Below are 16800 nucleotides of genomic sequence, written 5' to 3'. Positions count from 1 at the left end.
TTTTCTTTACCTTACAGAACTGTGCACTTTTGTTTTCCCTTTGTTATTTTGGTTTGAGTGTTTGTTTGATTCAAATAAAACATCATGTACACGTGCCACGCTGCATCTTGGTCCCCTCTCTACGACAGTCGTTACAAAGCCGAACTGCAGTCAGATCAAGATACCGGCGAGGTCAACGAGCACGCAGATGAGCTCCCCTGAGACGGTTTCTGACAGTTTGAGCACAAATTCTTTGGTTGTGCAAGCCCACAGTTTGATCAGCTGTCCGGGTGGCTGGTCTCAGATGATCCAGCAGGTGATTTTGATCTGTTTTGGTACACAACTCCATTCCTCTGCACCAGTGTTAAGGAAATAGCTTTTTCCAGCCAGGCTCCTATAGCGCAGCGGTCCGATATTGGCAACACTGGCTCTGGTGTGATGCTATGAGAGTCTGTAATGAAATTAAAATGACCAGACAGGTAACTGAATGTCATGTACTACTTTAAAAACCATTAACAGTTTGATCTGCACCAACCAGAGATCAAATGGAAGCCAGTTAAGTTCCCTGAAAGGATTATGATCAGATTGTTCTGGGTTGTTGCTGATTTACTGTTTAGCCTGTTTTCCATTGTCTCTCTAAGCAGTGTGTTCCAGTTTGTGGAATTTAAACATGGTTGCCATGGTATTCAAACAATGGTGTATTCCAACTTATTTGGTTCCAGACAGTAATGAAGTGGAGGGTAAATACACTTAAAAACCATTTATCCACCTTTCATGTGTTTCCCCACCTCTTGTAGAAAAATGAAGTTAAAGTAGAGGGAGCTTTACTTTAGTCATTGCATATGGCGATCAACCTTTCCCAACTACTTTAACTGGTTCCAGAGTAGCCTAAGAACACATGTTGTTTTGGTTTCTAATTTGGTTGGTTTCTCAGTATCTTGGCAGAGAACACACTGTAGGCCTAACATGGCATTTATGATTGATGCTCTAGACCAGAACTCACTCTAGGACAGGTATTCTGTCTGATTCGCCTTTTCTTGGATACTAGCAAATAAAAAGTCTAATTCAATATGATTATTAATGATAATTCTAAGGACTGTTGTCAGAAAAGGCAACATACAAAACTCAACGCACATAGTCACTAACTGCTATCTCTGTGAATGCCTCTTATGTAAGTAGTGTCTCAGAGGGTTGGCTACTGTGGCAGTGAAAATGCTAAACTTAGATCTTTTTAAGAGGACTTCTATTTTGAAAACTCATCATGAATGATGTTGACTAAATGTGTTATGAAGATTGTTATGAATGATACTGCAGCTAGCCAATTAGGTAATGTGACTGAACAAAGTGTAAACAAACGGTCAGCAACCTCGACGCGCGAGTAGTTTTAAAACAGCCATTGGCGTGGTTTATGAATGTAAACTGCGGTCCTGGCAGTCCACTTTTGTAAGATAAATATGTTGCTCCTGCAATATGGGGAAGATCTTTTGACCAGGATGGGCGAGAAGCAAGCACTTTTAACTGTAGCAAATGGCGTAACCATTTCCACTGTCAGTCTGAGCAGTGTGTGCCAGTTCTTGTTATTCAAACATGGTTTCCGTTCTCCTCACCCATAAACCCCATCTATGTTTATGTAAATATGTACAGTACAAGTCAAAAGTTTGGACACACCTTCTCATTCAAGGCTTTTTCTTAATTTTTTACTGTTTTCTACATTGTAGAAGAATAGTGAAGGCATCAAAACTATGAAATAACTCACATGGCATCGTGTAGTAAAAAAAGTGTTAAACAAATCAAAATATATTTGTGATTTTGGATTCTTCAAAGTAGCCACCCTTTGTCTTGATGACAACTTTACACACTCTTGAAATTCTCTCAACCAGCTTCACCTGGAATGCTTTTCCAACAGTCTTGTGTTCCCACATATGCTGAGCTCTTGTTGGCTGCTTTTCCTTCACTCTGCGGTCCAACTCATCCCAAACCATCTCAATTGGGTTGAGGGTGGGTGATTGTGGAGGCCAGGTCATCTGATGCAGCACTCCATTACTCTCATTCTTGGTCAAATAGTCCTTACACAGCCTGGATGTGTGCTGGGTCATTGTCCTGTTGAAAACAAATCATAGTCCCACTAAGATCAAACCAGATGGTATGGTGTATTGCTGCAGAATGCTGTGGTAGCCATGCTGGTCAAGTGTATCTTAAATTGTAAATAAATCACTGACAGTGTCACAGCAAAGCACCACCACAGCACTTTCTCCATTCCATGCTTCACTGTGGGAACCACACATGCAGATATCCTTCATTAACCTACTCTGCGTCTCACAAAGACACAGCAGTTGGAACCAAAAATCTGAAATTTTGACTCATCAGAACAAAGGACAGGTTTCCACCGGTCTAATGGTTGCTTTGTAGCAATTCGATCATGAAGGCCTGATTCATGCAGTCTCCTCTTAACACTTGATGTGGAGATGTGTCTGTTACTTGAAATCTGTATCATTTATTTGGGATGCAATATCTGAGGCTGGTAACTCTAATGAACTTACCTTCTGCAGCAGAGGTAACACTGGGTCTTTCTTTCCTGTGGCATCCTCATGAGAGCCAGTTTCATCATAGTCTTTGATGGTTTTTGCGACTGCATTTGAAGAAACTTTCAAAGTTCTTGAAATGTTCCGTATTGACTGACATTCATGTCTTAAAGTAATGATGGACTGTTGTTTCTCTTTGAGCTGTTCTTGCCATAATATGGACTTGGTCTTTTACCAAGAAGGGCTATCTTCTGTATACCAATCCTACCTGTGACGAAATGAGGTTGGACCCAGGAGCAGAGAAGAGACCAGACGAGGAATCAGTGGTTAAGGATAAACTAAAATACTTTATTGAGAAACGGTAACAGAAGGATCACAGTAACACTGGGAAAACAACAAACTATAGGGCTAGAAACTCACTCAGGAGACAAACACACACGGCAATCAAATCAAGCTACATGAACGGGAAACAGAAAACACACCTCTCTTAAAACCTGTTGGGGCTAGGGGGAAGTATTTGCACGGCCGGATAAAAAACGTACCCGATTTAAACTGGTTACTACTCTTGCCCAGAAACGAGAATATGCATATAATTACTAGATTTGGATAGAAAACACTCTAAAATTTCTAATATTCTAGTCTGTCAGAACAGGAGATGTGTTGTTAGAACTAGCAGGATGTTGATGTGATTCTAGTCTGTCAGAGCAGGAGATGTGTTGTTAGAACTAGCAGGATGTTGATGTGATTCTAGTCTGTCAGAGCAGGAGATGTGTTGTTAGAACTAGCAGGATGTTGATGTGATTCTAGTCTGTCAGAACAGGAGATGTGTTGTTAGAACTAGCAGGATGTTGATGTGATTCTAGTCTGTCAGAACAGGAGATGTGTTGTTAGAACTAGCAGGTTGTTGCTGTGATTCTAGTCTGTCAGAACAGGAGATGTGTTGTTAGAACTAGCAGGATGTTGATGTGATTCTAGTCTGTCAGAGCAGGAGATGTGTTGTTAGAACTAGCAGGATGTTGATGTGATTCTAGTCTGTCAGAACAGGAGATGTGTTGTTAGAACTAGCAGGATGTTGATGTGATTCTAGTCTGTCAGAAGAGGAGATGTGTTGTTAGAACTAGCAGGATGTTGATGTGATTCTAGTCTGTCAGAGCAGGAGATGTGTTGTTAGAACTAGCAGGATGTTGATGTGATTCTAGTCTGTCAGAACAGGAGATGTGTTGTTAGAACTAGCAGGATGTTGATGTGATTCTAGTCTGTCAGAGCAGGAGATGTGTTGTTAGAACTAGCAGGATGTTGATGTGATTCTAGTCTGTCAGAACAGGAGATGTGTTGTTAGAACTAGCAGGATGTTGATGTGATTCTAGTCTGTCAGAGCAGGAGATGTGTTGTTAGAACTAGCAGGTTGTTGATGTGATTCTCATCTGACTGATAATGAGAGTGGGCAGGGCTGAGGCTTTTAGGACACACCCACTAGTGTAGAGAGGACGGTACGGGCTGGTTGCTGTTCTGCAGTAGCTTATCATTTCCTCATCTCTTCTCCTCACATCATCTCATTTCACTCCTCCTCCTCCTCAACAGTGACTAATCCAAGCCAGAAGCAGGTAGAAAAGAGCAGATGTTCTGAGCTATCCTACCAGGACCAAGCTACTACTACTACTGTCACTGTGTTACTAGCTAGCTCAGGTACTTTCAACATTCTCTGATCTATGTACAGGTAATGTACTACGTTACAGATGGAGCTGCTCTGTTATGTCATGTTAACTTATGTCACTTAAAAGTTGTGTTATGTTTTGTCATGTTATGTTATGCAATGTCATTTTAAATTAAGTTATGTTAAATGCATAATGTACGATTCTAGCGCAATGACTGGAAGTGTACAGGTACATTAGCAATGCTACCGTACCTGGAGACTTCCAGTCATTGTGCTAATGCTAGATAGCATTTGCTCATGAAACAACCACTACCTTCCTTCATAATGCACACAGAGACGTTAAAATGGTATTCATGATCCCTTTAACACTATTAAAGGTTATTAAATGTAAAGTTAAGTTATGTTATGTAATATAATATCATTGTTTCCTCTGTAGATCGGTTGGTAGGATGTCTCTGCTGCTTTGTTGGGCAGTGATGGCTCTGCACCTCGCAACAGGTAAATATAAAAGTTGAAACTTGAAATGAAACAGTGTGTGTGTAAATAGTTTAATTCAATGATAAAGAACACCTTCTGTGTTCTGTAATTTAAAAAACCATGTAACCTATATTTAACTAGGAAGGTCAGGTAACTCTTTATCCACAATATAGCAGGTGGTGTAAAGCCATAACACATACGTTTTTCCAGCATCAGACTTTGATTGATAACGTCAAAGGCCACACACAAGTCTAACAAAACAGCTCCCACAATCTTTTTATCATGATTTTCACTCAGCCAATCATCAACCATTTTTGTAAGCGCCGTGAATGTTGAATGTCCTTCTCTATAAGCGTGCTGAAAGTCTGTTGTCAATTTTTTAACTGTAAAATTGCATGGTATCTGGTCAAACACAACTTTAAATTCTAGAAAGTAATTGAGGTGCTACTTGATCTAGATTAGTTTTCACTTTTGGGATTATTCCATTAATTGCTTCAATGTACCAGGTAAACTAAGTCAACCACAGCTCTTGAACAGTACATACTGTCGGTGTGCGTTGTTGTTGTTCCAGGGGTGGATGCTGCCTCGGGGGTGGTGAACACTACAGAGGAGGAGGTGGAAGGGGTGGACTCCCAGTCACCATGCCCAGCCGGGTGGCATCAGAATGAGCATCGCTGCTTCTCCTTCTACCCCGTCTGGGCCACCTGGGCCACTGCAGAGGTAACACTTGTAACAGGGAGAGACAATTACTAATTACTACTACTATTTCACAACCATTGATACTTCAAGACTAGCAAGCACACATTTACTTCAGAAAATATCAATTTCTAGCCTGCATTGATCTTTGCTCCCTGAGGTACTGCCTGGGCTTTAGCTCAGCGGGCTAACACAGTGTTCTCTGGCTGTCCCTCTAGTTGTACTGCTCCCAGCACAGAGGGAACCTGATGTCGGTTCACAGCCCTGGTCAACAGATGTTTGTCCAGGATCTGGTCAGGAGACACACAGACCAGCCGGTCTGGATAGGAGGCTACGACGCAGCTCAGGTAAACTGGTCAGTCTGTCAATCAATCTGTCAAATGTCTACAGGTTACACAGGCAAAAGCTCAATGTACTTTCTGTTTAAAAAGAAAAAGCCGTGGAATCAATCAATCAATCAATCAATCAATGTTTTTCTGTGATAAGGAGGGGATGTGGCTGTGGAGTGACGGCTCAGCTGTTGACAGTTTTTACTGGGAGGAGGATGAGCCCAGTAACTCTGGACAGGGGGAGAACTGTATGGAGCTACACGTTGAGGGTACACACACACACACACACACACACACACACACACACACACACACACACACACACACACACACTCTGAGCACATTGAAATAACTGAAGTGTGATTTGTTGTTGACAACAGGTGGGCAGGGCTGGAATGACGTGTCCTGTGGAGAGCTGAGGTTCTATGTGTGTTCTATGGAGACAAGGTAGCAGGATAACACTGTCTTGTATCTAGACATGTTCTTACAGAGACCATATTAACACTAAATTACATTCATGTATTTTTTTCATTTTTTTTAGATCTGGTTTAGCAGGAATGCAAAGTAAGAAGAAAGCACACGAGAGAGGTAGGCTTGTCTTGGCCCATTGCCTAGGCTAGACAATATGTTTATTGTATTACAGGTACAGTTCCTTGTTGAATGGCACTCTGACATGTAGAAGATGACAGCTATCTGATGATTAATGACACTTGTGAACGCGTTGCCCTTTAATACTGTAAAACGTGTTGACCAGTCTGGAATTGTTTTTAAACTATTAAGCTTTTTGTCCTCCTAGAAAATCTCTTCCTCTTTAATGGGATATCTTCAACATTCTAAAGTTCCCTTTATTTAATCTTACATCTAGATGTGCCGCTAGCGGAACGCCTCGCCAATATCCAATGTTAGAGCGTGGCGTGAATTACAAACTCCTCAAAAAATACAAAAACTTCAATTTTTCAAATATATGACTATTTTACAGCATTTTAAAGACAAGACTCTCCTTTATCTTACCACACTGTCCGATTTCAAAAAGGCTTTACAGCGAAAGCAAAACATTAGATTATGTCAGCAGAGTACCCAGCCAGAAATAATCAGACACCCATTTTTCAAGCTAGCATATAATGTCACAAAAAACAAAACCACAGCTAAATGCAGCACTAACCTTTGATGATCTTCATCAGATGACACGCCTAGGACATTATGTTATACAATACATGCATGTTTTGTTCAATCAAGTTCATATTTATATCAAAAACCAGCTTTTTACATTAGCATGTGACGTTCAGAACTAGCATTCCCACCGAACACTTCCGGTGAATTTACTAAATTACTCACGATAAACGTTCACAAAAAACATAACAATTATTTTAAGAATTATAGATACAGAACTCCTGTATGCACTCGCTATGTCCGATTTTAAAATAGCTTTTCGGTGAAAGCACATTTTGCAATATTCTAAGTAGATAGCCCGGCATCACAGGGCTAGCCATTTAGACACCCACCAAGTTTAGCCCTCACCAAAGTCAGATTTACTATAAGAAAAATGTTATTACCTTTGCTGTTCTTCGTCAGAATGCACTCCCAGGACTTCTACTTCAATAACAAATGTTGGTTTGGTTCAAAATAATCCATAGTTATATCCAAATAGCGGCGTTTTGTTCGTGCGTTCAAGACACTATCCAAGGGTGACGAAGGGTTACGCGCCCGACGCGTTTCGTGACAAAAAAAATCGAAATATTCCATTACCGTACTTCGAAGCATGTCAACTGCTGTTTAAAATCAATTTTTATGCAATTTTTCTCGTAAAAAAGCGATAATATTCCGACCGGGAAACCGTTTTTTGTACAAAGAGAGAGAAAGTAAACATGGAGTCGACTCGTGCACGCGCTTCAGTCTCATAGTACTCTGACCGGCCACTATCCAAACGAGCTGTTTTTCAGCCAGGGCCTGCAAAGCAACCATTCAGCTTTTTGCCGCCTTCTGAGAGCCCATGGGAGCCGTAGGAAGTGTCACGTAACAGCAGAGATCCCCTGTTTTGGATAGAGATGATCAAGGCGGCCAAGAAATGGTCAGACAGGGTACTTCCTGTACAGAATCTTCTCAGGTTTTGGCCTGCCAAATGAGTTCTGTTATACTCACAGACACCATTCAAACAGTTTTAGAAACTTTGGAGTGTTTTCTATCCAAAGCTAATATATTAATTATATGCATATTCTAGTTTCTGGGCAGGAGTAATAATCAGATTAAATCGGGTACGTTTTTTATCCGGCCGTGAAAATACTGCCCCCTATCCATAACAGGTTATTAACATACATACTTCAGTTGACTTCCATCCGTCCTGGAGGAAAGAATCCTACTCAAACACATTAGACAATAAAATGTTTAATTAAGTGAAATCAACACCAAAAATAAACAATAAACAGTAAACAATAAGCACACCCACAACCCTTTTCCAGCAATCAAATCACTTCAACCTGTTGCATACATTTAGTAAAAACAATTAATGATCTGCCTTCTGTCTGTTCAGGGTTTGAAGTTCCAATGTATGCAGATGATACATTGATCAATGCATGCAATTAACAAACAACCTACACAAGAACCCACTACTGTAATGGTTCAGATGACAAAGTTGCTCAGAGACTCATGTTTGCATCTCAATAATAAAAGAAAATTTAAATAAAAAAAAACACAAAACACAGTCTGCATGTTTCTCACAAAGAAAACAACTGATGCCCCTGAGACAGATGTCTATGTATCAGGGGAAAAGTTCCACGTGATATCTGATTTTAAGTTCCACGGCGTCATACTTGATTCCAACCTCTCTTTTAAAAAGCAAATGAAAAAGGTAATTCAAATAACCAAATGCAACCTAGCTAATTTCCAAAACATATGAAATTGTTTTACTACAGAGGTACCAAAACTATACTTCAAGTGCTCAGAGCGAGTGACGTCACCGATTGAAACGCTATTAGCGCGCATCAGCGCGGTTACACTCACCCCCCTTACAAAGAGCGCATCCTCGCGTTAGCTTGCGACTGTACGTCCTACAGGAACGCGCACGCCGGCTAGGCACACGCACAACTGTGATTAATTTGCACTGTTCCTGTGAAATAAAATTAACTCAACCTGCAATTCACTTTACTGACCTGACATTGTTTCACGTAATGGAATTTTTTTTTAAGGTTAGAATACATTCACTTCTTGTTCAATCCACTGGTGTTATTTAACAATCAAACCAAGAATCAATAACCAGAAACTATCACAGAGTTTTTACGATTTGCAAGCGTCCCACCCAGGGAGGTTAATGTAGCTAACTTCCCACTGTTGAATTAACTGCCATTGAACTAGTTTAATGTAGCTAACTTCCCACTGTTTAATTAACTGCTATTGAACTTTTAGAATGTTCTAATTAAGACTGATTATGCATTATGCTAATTATAACACCTCTAACCCACTTACCTGTGGTAGCAGTTCTACAGGAAGAGAGAGACTGCAGATTCTTTCAAACAACAATTTTATAAGATTTGCAAAAATGAAGCAATCAACCATCACCAAGAATTGTTCAGAGTTGAAAACTTAAGAAACGTAGTCGGTCTCTGCTTTTATAGAAGAATACATCATTCTTGTGTCCGTGGCAGTCAGCAGATAGTGTGTAAAAGGTCATTAGTTGTCTGTGTAGATTGAAGATAGCATGAGGTTGATAGTCCGAGGGCTCAACCGTCTAACTGCATTCAGAACAACAACAAAAAATGAAACAAAATATAATGTTATTGGTCACATACATGTGTTTAGCAGATGTTATTGTGGGTGTAGCGAAATGCTTGTGCTTCTTGTTCCGACAGTGCAGCAATATCTAACAAGTAATATCTAACATTTATCTACCACTACTAATATCTACCAATATCTACCAATATCTAACATTTATCTACCACTACTAATATCTACCAATATCTACCAATATCTAACAAGTAATATCTAACATGTATCTACCACTACTAATATCCACCAATATCTAACAATATCTAACAAGTAATATCTAACATTTATCTACTACTACTAATATCTGTCTCCTCGTACTACCCACTGAACGCTACTATCAACTATGTCTACAACAGTGACTCTACTAAACCAGCCAAATAAAATGTAACACTAACAAACTTCTAAACTACTTCCATTAGATGCACCATATCCCTGTGGCTCAGTGCCTCTCTGTGGATCAGTTGGTAGAGCATGGTGTTGGCAACGCCAGGGTTGTGGGTTCGATTCCCATGGGGGGGCCAGTACAGGAAATAAAAAATAAAAAATGTATGCATTCACTACTGTAAGTCGCTCTGGATAAGAGCATCTGCTAAATGACTTAAATGTAAATGTAATCATATTTCCTCCCTAAATAATATCCTAAAACATTTCTGATTCCTTATGAGTGAAAGTGTAGTAGTCTGACTATAGTTGTTAGTGATGAAATATGTGACCTAACTGCCCCACACTCCAAAGTAATAAGATTCACATAGTAGTCCATCAAAGTAAACAGACCAGATATTGGCATATTTGTTATTATTTTTTACTATTTCACTACTTTGCTTAAATAAAGCATTTTAACATTTGTTCCACTGCCACAACAATACTTATTGAGTTAAAGCAACCCCCACAGTCATTTCCATGAAGGAAAACCATCTAGTTACTTATTTTGTTACTCACATTGGTGCTATTTTCACAAGTATGTGTGGAATTTTCAGAACTCTTAGTACAAAACTCCAAACTGGTAACAGTTGCAATGCAGCCAGTCTTCTATTTAAAAACCTTTTTACAGAGCATCCATTTTGTTTGGAGACATCTCTCACCACACAACCATTGATCCAAAATATATGTTTACAGTAAAATACAATGAGAACATTGATTTAATCACCAAAACATAATGATATCTTCTCAACTTAGGGAGTAAACATTATTTATAATAATGTCACATGGAGAAAATCAAACCTCTCTGAAATGAAAATGGATGGCCCTCCCTTCAGCAAAATATATTTTCCCTGAACGCTGAAATGAAAATGGATGGCCCTCCCTTCAGCAAAATATATTTTCCCTGAACGCTTGAAAATAAAAAAAACTGAGGCAAGCTATTTCACCCCCTGGAGTCGATTGACGCACCGGTCCATCAATTGAAGTTACATAACAACAAAAAATCACATCAAACACTCTGTTCATCAGCAAGCTGACCAGACTGTTGTAGATAGTGGCAGAGCCTGTTATTTAGAATGCAGGAATACAATTTACACACAGTGCTAATGGGACCAATCCCTCTTTGGTTCAATGTGATTTTAGGGTCCTTTTTGGAGGATTTTTGGAACGGCTTGATTATGGATTTGTACTATACAGAAGGAATAATGCCTTCTCAAAACAAGCCTGGAAGAGTTCAAATAGTATTTGGAATAGTCTTTGGGAAATTAAGACATATTTCACAATAATTGATGCAAAAAATAAATGTATTGTTCCAACATAGGTGTACTGTAATCAGATGATACAAATTAAATGAATGAATGAAAGAAACAAGGTTTAGCAGGCGTCAGTTAGCATCAAGCCTGTCTGGAGCATTTGGCCATAGGTTCTCATCCACATCACAGTAAATGCACCTGGTGAAAAACATTTTTGGAATTGCAAATACAAGCCTGACATAGTTTTTATTATTTTCTACATTGTAGAATAATAGTGAAGACATCAAAACTATGAAGTAACACATATGGAATCATGTAGTAAGCAAAAAAGTAATAAGCAAATCCAAATATATTTTAGATTATTTTAAGTAGCCACCCTTTGCATTGATGACAGCTTTACAAACTCTTGGAATTCTCTTAACCAGCTTCACCTGGAATGCTTTTCCAACATTCTTGAACGAGTTTCCACATGTGCTGAGCACTTGTTGTCTGCTTTTCCTTCAATCTGTGATCCAACTCATCCCAAGTCATCTCAATTGGGTTGAGGTCAGGTGATTGTGGAGGCCAGGTCATCTGATGCAGCACTCTATCACTCTCCTTCTTGGTCAAATAGTCCTTACACAGCCTGGAGGTGTGTTGGGTCATTATTGTCCCACTAAGTTCAAACCAGGGATGGCGCATCGCTGCAGAATGATATGGTAGCCATGCTGGTTGAGTTTGCCTTGATTTCAAAATAAATCACTGACAGTGTCACCAGCAAAGCAACCCCACACCATCACACCTCCTCCTCCATGGTTCATGGTGGGAACCACACATGCGGAGATCATCCATTCACCTACTCTGCGTCTCAGATACAAGGCGGTTGGAACCAAAAATCTAAAATTTGGACTCATCAGAACAAACAACAGATTTCCACCGGTCTAATGTCCATTGCTCGTGTTTCTTGGCCCAAGCAAGTCTCTTCTTATTGGTGTCCTTTAGTAGTGGTTTCTTTGCAGCAATTCGACCATGGAGGCCTGATTCACTCAGTCTCCTCTGAACAGTTGATGTTGAGATGTGTCTGTTACTTGGACTCTGTGAAGCATTTATTTGGGCTGCAATTTCTGAGGCTGGTAACTCTAATGAACTTATCCTCTGCAGCAGAGGTAACTCTGGGTCTTCCTTTCCTGTGGTGGTCGTCATGAGGCTGGTAACGCTAATGAACTTATCCTCTGCAGCAGAGGTAACTCTGGGTCTCCCTTTCCTGTGGCGGTCCTCATGAGAGCCAGTTTCATCACAGAGCTTGATGCTTTTTGAGACTGCACTTGAAGAAACTTTCAAAGTTCTTGAAATGTTCCACATTGACTGACCTTCATGTCTTAAAGTAATGACTGACTGTCGTTTTTCTTTGCTTATTTGAGCTGTTCTTTCCATAATATGGACTTGGTCTTTTACCATACAGGGCTATCTTCTGTATAGCACCCCTACCTTGTCACAACACAACTGATAGACTCAAACGCATTAAGAAGGAAAGACATTCCACAAATTAACTTTTAACAAGGCACACCTGTTAATTATAATGCATTCCAGGTGACTACCTCATGAAGCTGGTTGAGAGAATGCCAAGAGTGTGCAAAACTGTCATCAAGACAAAGGGTGGCTACTTTGAAGAATCTCAAATATAAAATATATTTTGATTTGTTTAACACTTTTTTGGTTACTACATGATTTAATATGTGTTATTTCTTAGTTTTGATGTTTTCGTTATTATTATACAATGTGTAAAATAGTAAAAATAAAGAAAAACCCTGGAATGAGTAGGTGTGTCTAAACTTTTGACTGGTACTGTAGTTCTGGATTGATATCATTAAATGTATTTTATTGTATTAATGTATCGTGTCTTGTGTGGCTTAATTAGTATGAGCATGGCACTAGCAACACCAGAGTTGTGGGTTTTGATTCCCACTGGGGTCACATACCAAAACTTTGGATAAAGCACCTGCTACATAAATGGCATATATTAGAGTGACAGTAAAATGTATTTTAACAAATGAGAAGAGAATCATATCTAAAGTAAAGTGAGGGTTGCATTGTGAAAAGCAATTACTTTATATGAACATGTATTACAATGTGAAACATGTATTCCTAGATGAAACACTGATTAAGTTTTGGTGAATAAGTGTCTGTATGATTTTGTGTGTTGTAATAGTCAATTGAAAATGTAGTTTTGAAAATGTAGTTTTGAAACAACTCTTTTTGATGATCTGTTTTGGGTTTTGTACTAATCATTGCTAAAATGTACCAAATAGTTGTGAACACTGCACCAAAGCAATAAAAAAATATATCTTTCTCCCTCCCTCCCTCCCTCAGAGCTGGTTGAAGAGGTGAGTATTTATGACGTCCTGTGGGAGACCAGTGAGAGAGTAGCAGATGAGACCCTCAACTCCGCCTTCTTCAGAAGGATGTATTCCAGACGTCTGCCTGCCCGCTGCTATGCTGACTTCTGCCACCAGGAGATGCTATACCTGGACAGAGTCATCACCATGCTGCAGGTGAAAAGAAAATACATTAAATAAAACAAATACAGTAACGTTTTACTTACTATGACTGTGATACGTGGTTGTCATCCCTAGCTATCTGAAGATAAGTTGCTCTGTGTGTGTAAATGTGTGTATGAGCCAGGTGCTGATCAGAACAGTCCAGGGTCCACCAGACATCATGCAGTTTCTCCAGAGAACACATCAACGCTACCAGGAGTCTCTGAAGGAGGCCCAGAACCAAACTCCACCACACCTGGTAAGAAGCTGTTATAACAGTCACCCTTAATATATAATGTAAGATAATATATCTTAATATACAATTTTAAATAATATATCTAATTATACACTTTAAGATAATATATCTTAATATACAATTTAAGATAATATATCTTAATATACAATTTAAGATAATATATCTTAATATAAGTTGGCGGGTGTCTGAATATTCTGAGTACATAGCTCAGCCATCACAGCTAGCTATTCAGACACCCGCCAACTTCGGGGTCACCTAAACTCAGAATTGTTATTAGAAATATTGTATTACCTTTGCTGATCTTCCTCAGAATGCACTCACAGGACTGCTACTTCCACAACAAATGTTGTTTTTGTTCGAAATTATCCATAGTTATGTCCAAATACCTCAGTTTTGTTCGTGCGTTCAGGTCACTATGCAAAGGTAACGCGCGAGCGCATTTCGAGACCAAAAAATACAAAATGTTCCATCACCGTACTTAGAAGCATGTCAAACGCTGTTTAAAATCAATTTTTATGGTATTTTTCTCGTAAAATAGCGATAATATTCCAACCGGACAATAGTGTATTCAATCAAAGAGGAAAAGAAAAAACAGCGTGCTCACGTGAATGCGCATATCTAATCTCTTTGTCACCAGGCAGACCACTGAGAAACTGAGCTACTATACTCTATCCAGAGACAGGAGACGGCTCAATCCACGTTCTGAAGGCTTTAAACAGCCAATGGAAGCCTTAGGAAGTGCAACGTGACTCATAAGTATTTGTAGTTTCTCTAGGGATTCAAAAGTAGAACTACAGTTCTCAGACAGGCCACTTCCTGCATGGAAGGTTTTGCATTCTCAGGTTTTGGCCTGCCATATGAGTTCTGTTATACTCACAGACACCATTCAAATAGTTTTAGAAACTTTAGAGTGTTTTCTAACCAAATCTACTAATTATATGCATATTCTCATTTCTGGGTAAGAGTAGTAACCAGTTTAAATTGGGTACGTTTTTTATCCGGCCGTGAAGATACTGCCCCCTAGCCCCAACAGGTTAACACTTTTTTGGTTACTACATGATTCCATATGTGTTATTTCATAGTTTTGATGTCTTCACTATTATTCTACAATGTAGAAAATAGTACAAATAAAGAAAAACCCTTGATTGAGTAGATGTGTCAACTTTTTACTGGCACTGTATGTATAGACATATATTATTTATATATATATATATATATATTCATACATACATACATACATACATACATACATACATACATACATACATACATACATACATACATACATACATACATACATACATACATACAGTTGAAGTCGGAGGTTTACATACACCTTAGCTAAATACATTTAAACTCAGTTTTTCACAATTCCTGACATTTAATCCTAATGAAAATGCCCTGTCTTAGGTCAGTTAGGATCACCACTTTATTTTAAGAATGTGAAATGTCAGAATAATTGTAAAGAGAATGATTTATTTCAGCTTTTATATCTCCTCTGAACAGTTGATGTTCAGATCTGTCTGTTATTTGAACTCTGAAGAATTTATTTGGGCTGCAATCTGAGGCTGGTAACTCTAATAAAGTTATCCTCTGCAGCAAACATATATCTGGGTCTGTAAATAGCTCCAAACTGATCTGGTACTGGTACTCCCTGTATATAGATCCATTCTTGTTTATTGTATTTTATTCCTCCTTTTACTTTCATTTCACAGTGCTCTTAAGCATTTCACGGTAAAGTCAACACCAGTTGATTTCAGAGCCTGTAAAAACTAAAATGTAAATTAGATTTTGCTTCTCCTTTTACTCCTCCTCTTCCTCCTCCTCATTCTCCTCCTCTTCCTCTTCCTCCATATCCTCCTCCTCCTCTTCCTCCTCCTCTTCCTCCATATCCTCCTCCTCTTCCTCCTCCTCTTCCTCCATCTCCTCCTCCTCGTCCTCCTCCTCTTCCTCCATCTCCTCCTCATCTACCTCCATCTCCTCCTCCTCGTCCTCCTCCATATCCTCCTCCTCTTCCTCCTCCTCTTCCTCCATATCCTCCTCCTCCTCTTCCTCCTCCTCTTCCTCCATCTCCTCCTCCTCTTCCTCCTCCTCTTCCTCCTCCTCTTCCTCCTCCTCTACCTCCATCTCCTCCTCCTCGTCCTCCTCCATATCCTCCTCCTCTTCCTCCATATCCTCCTCCTCCTCTTCCTCCTCCTCTTCCTCCTCCTCTTCCTCCTCCTCTTCCTCCATCTCCTCCTCCTCGTCCTGCTCCACCGTGCGTCAGTACCTTCAGACCTTCCATCACCACATACTAAACTCCCTGTCTCTCTTCCTCCTCCATCTCCTCCTCCTCCTCCTGCCTACAGAACCTGTCCTCCATCCAGCCCTCTGCAGCCGTGCGTCAGTACCTCCAGAGCTTCCATCACCATATAGTAAACTCCCTGTCTCTCTTCCTCCTCCTCCATCTCCTCCTCCTCCTCCTGCCTACAGAACCTGTCCTCCATCCAGCCCTCTGCAGCCGTGCGTCAGTACCTCCAGAGCTTCCATGACATTGTGAATGAGGAGCCCATCTACTGGCTGGTGTCTCTGCTGCCCAGAGCCCTGCTCAGACCTTACCTGGCAAAGAACCTGCCCCTGGGAGAGAGGACCAGACCAGGCCCCAGGCCCTGCCTCTACCCCGGGCTAAACCTCTTCCCCTGCCCCTGCTACCAGTGGGGGGAAGAAGACATGAAGTCAGACCAGAGGATCCAGAAGGACGAGTCAGGGACATATTACAGGTATATTGAGGATATTATAATGTATTGCAACTGATACAATATAATGTATGCTGATTAATATTGATGATATGAGGTATGCTGATTGATATTGATGATATGAGGTATGCTGATTGACATTGATGATATGAGGTATGCTGATTGATATTGATGATATGAGGTATGCTGATTGATATTGATTCA

General features: G+C 39.9%; 1 protein-coding gene across 2 annotated transcripts; it reads left to right on the top strand.

Moving 5' to 3' along the window:
- Window positions 1-4026: 4026 nt before the first annotated feature.
- LOC115183187 (uncharacterized) lies at window positions 4027-16423 on the top strand. 2 transcript variants are annotated; one of them, XM_029744528.1, is made up of 10 exons: window positions 4027-4187; window positions 4592-4653; window positions 5204-5352; window positions 5547-5675; window positions 5815-5926; window positions 6038-6104; window positions 6199-6245; window positions 13439-13620; window positions 13751-13864; window positions 16210-16423. In XM_029744528.1, exons 2-10 carry the CDS (start codon window positions 4605-4607, stop codon window positions 16390-16392), a joined length of 1032 nt encoding a protein of 343 aa, XP_029600388.1. In that variant the 5' UTR covers window positions 4027-4187; window positions 4592-4604; the 3' UTR covers window positions 16393-16423. The 2 variants fall into 2 exon arrangements, with proteins under 2 accessions (XP_029600388.1, XP_029600387.1); XM_029744527.1 differs by having other exon boundaries at window positions 4027-4218.
- Window positions 16424-16800: the final 377 nt, after the last annotated feature.

The sequence above is a fragment of the Salmo trutta genome, unplaced genomic scaffold, assembly GCF_901001165.1.
Source record: "Salmo trutta unplaced genomic scaffold, fSalTru1.1, whole genome shotgun sequence".
Taxonomy (NCBI): Eukaryota; Metazoa; Chordata; class Actinopteri; order Salmoniformes; family Salmonidae; genus Salmo; species Salmo trutta.
The sequence above is the reverse complement of the archived record's forward strand: the minus strand, read 5'-3'. Positions and strand labels throughout refer to the sequence as shown.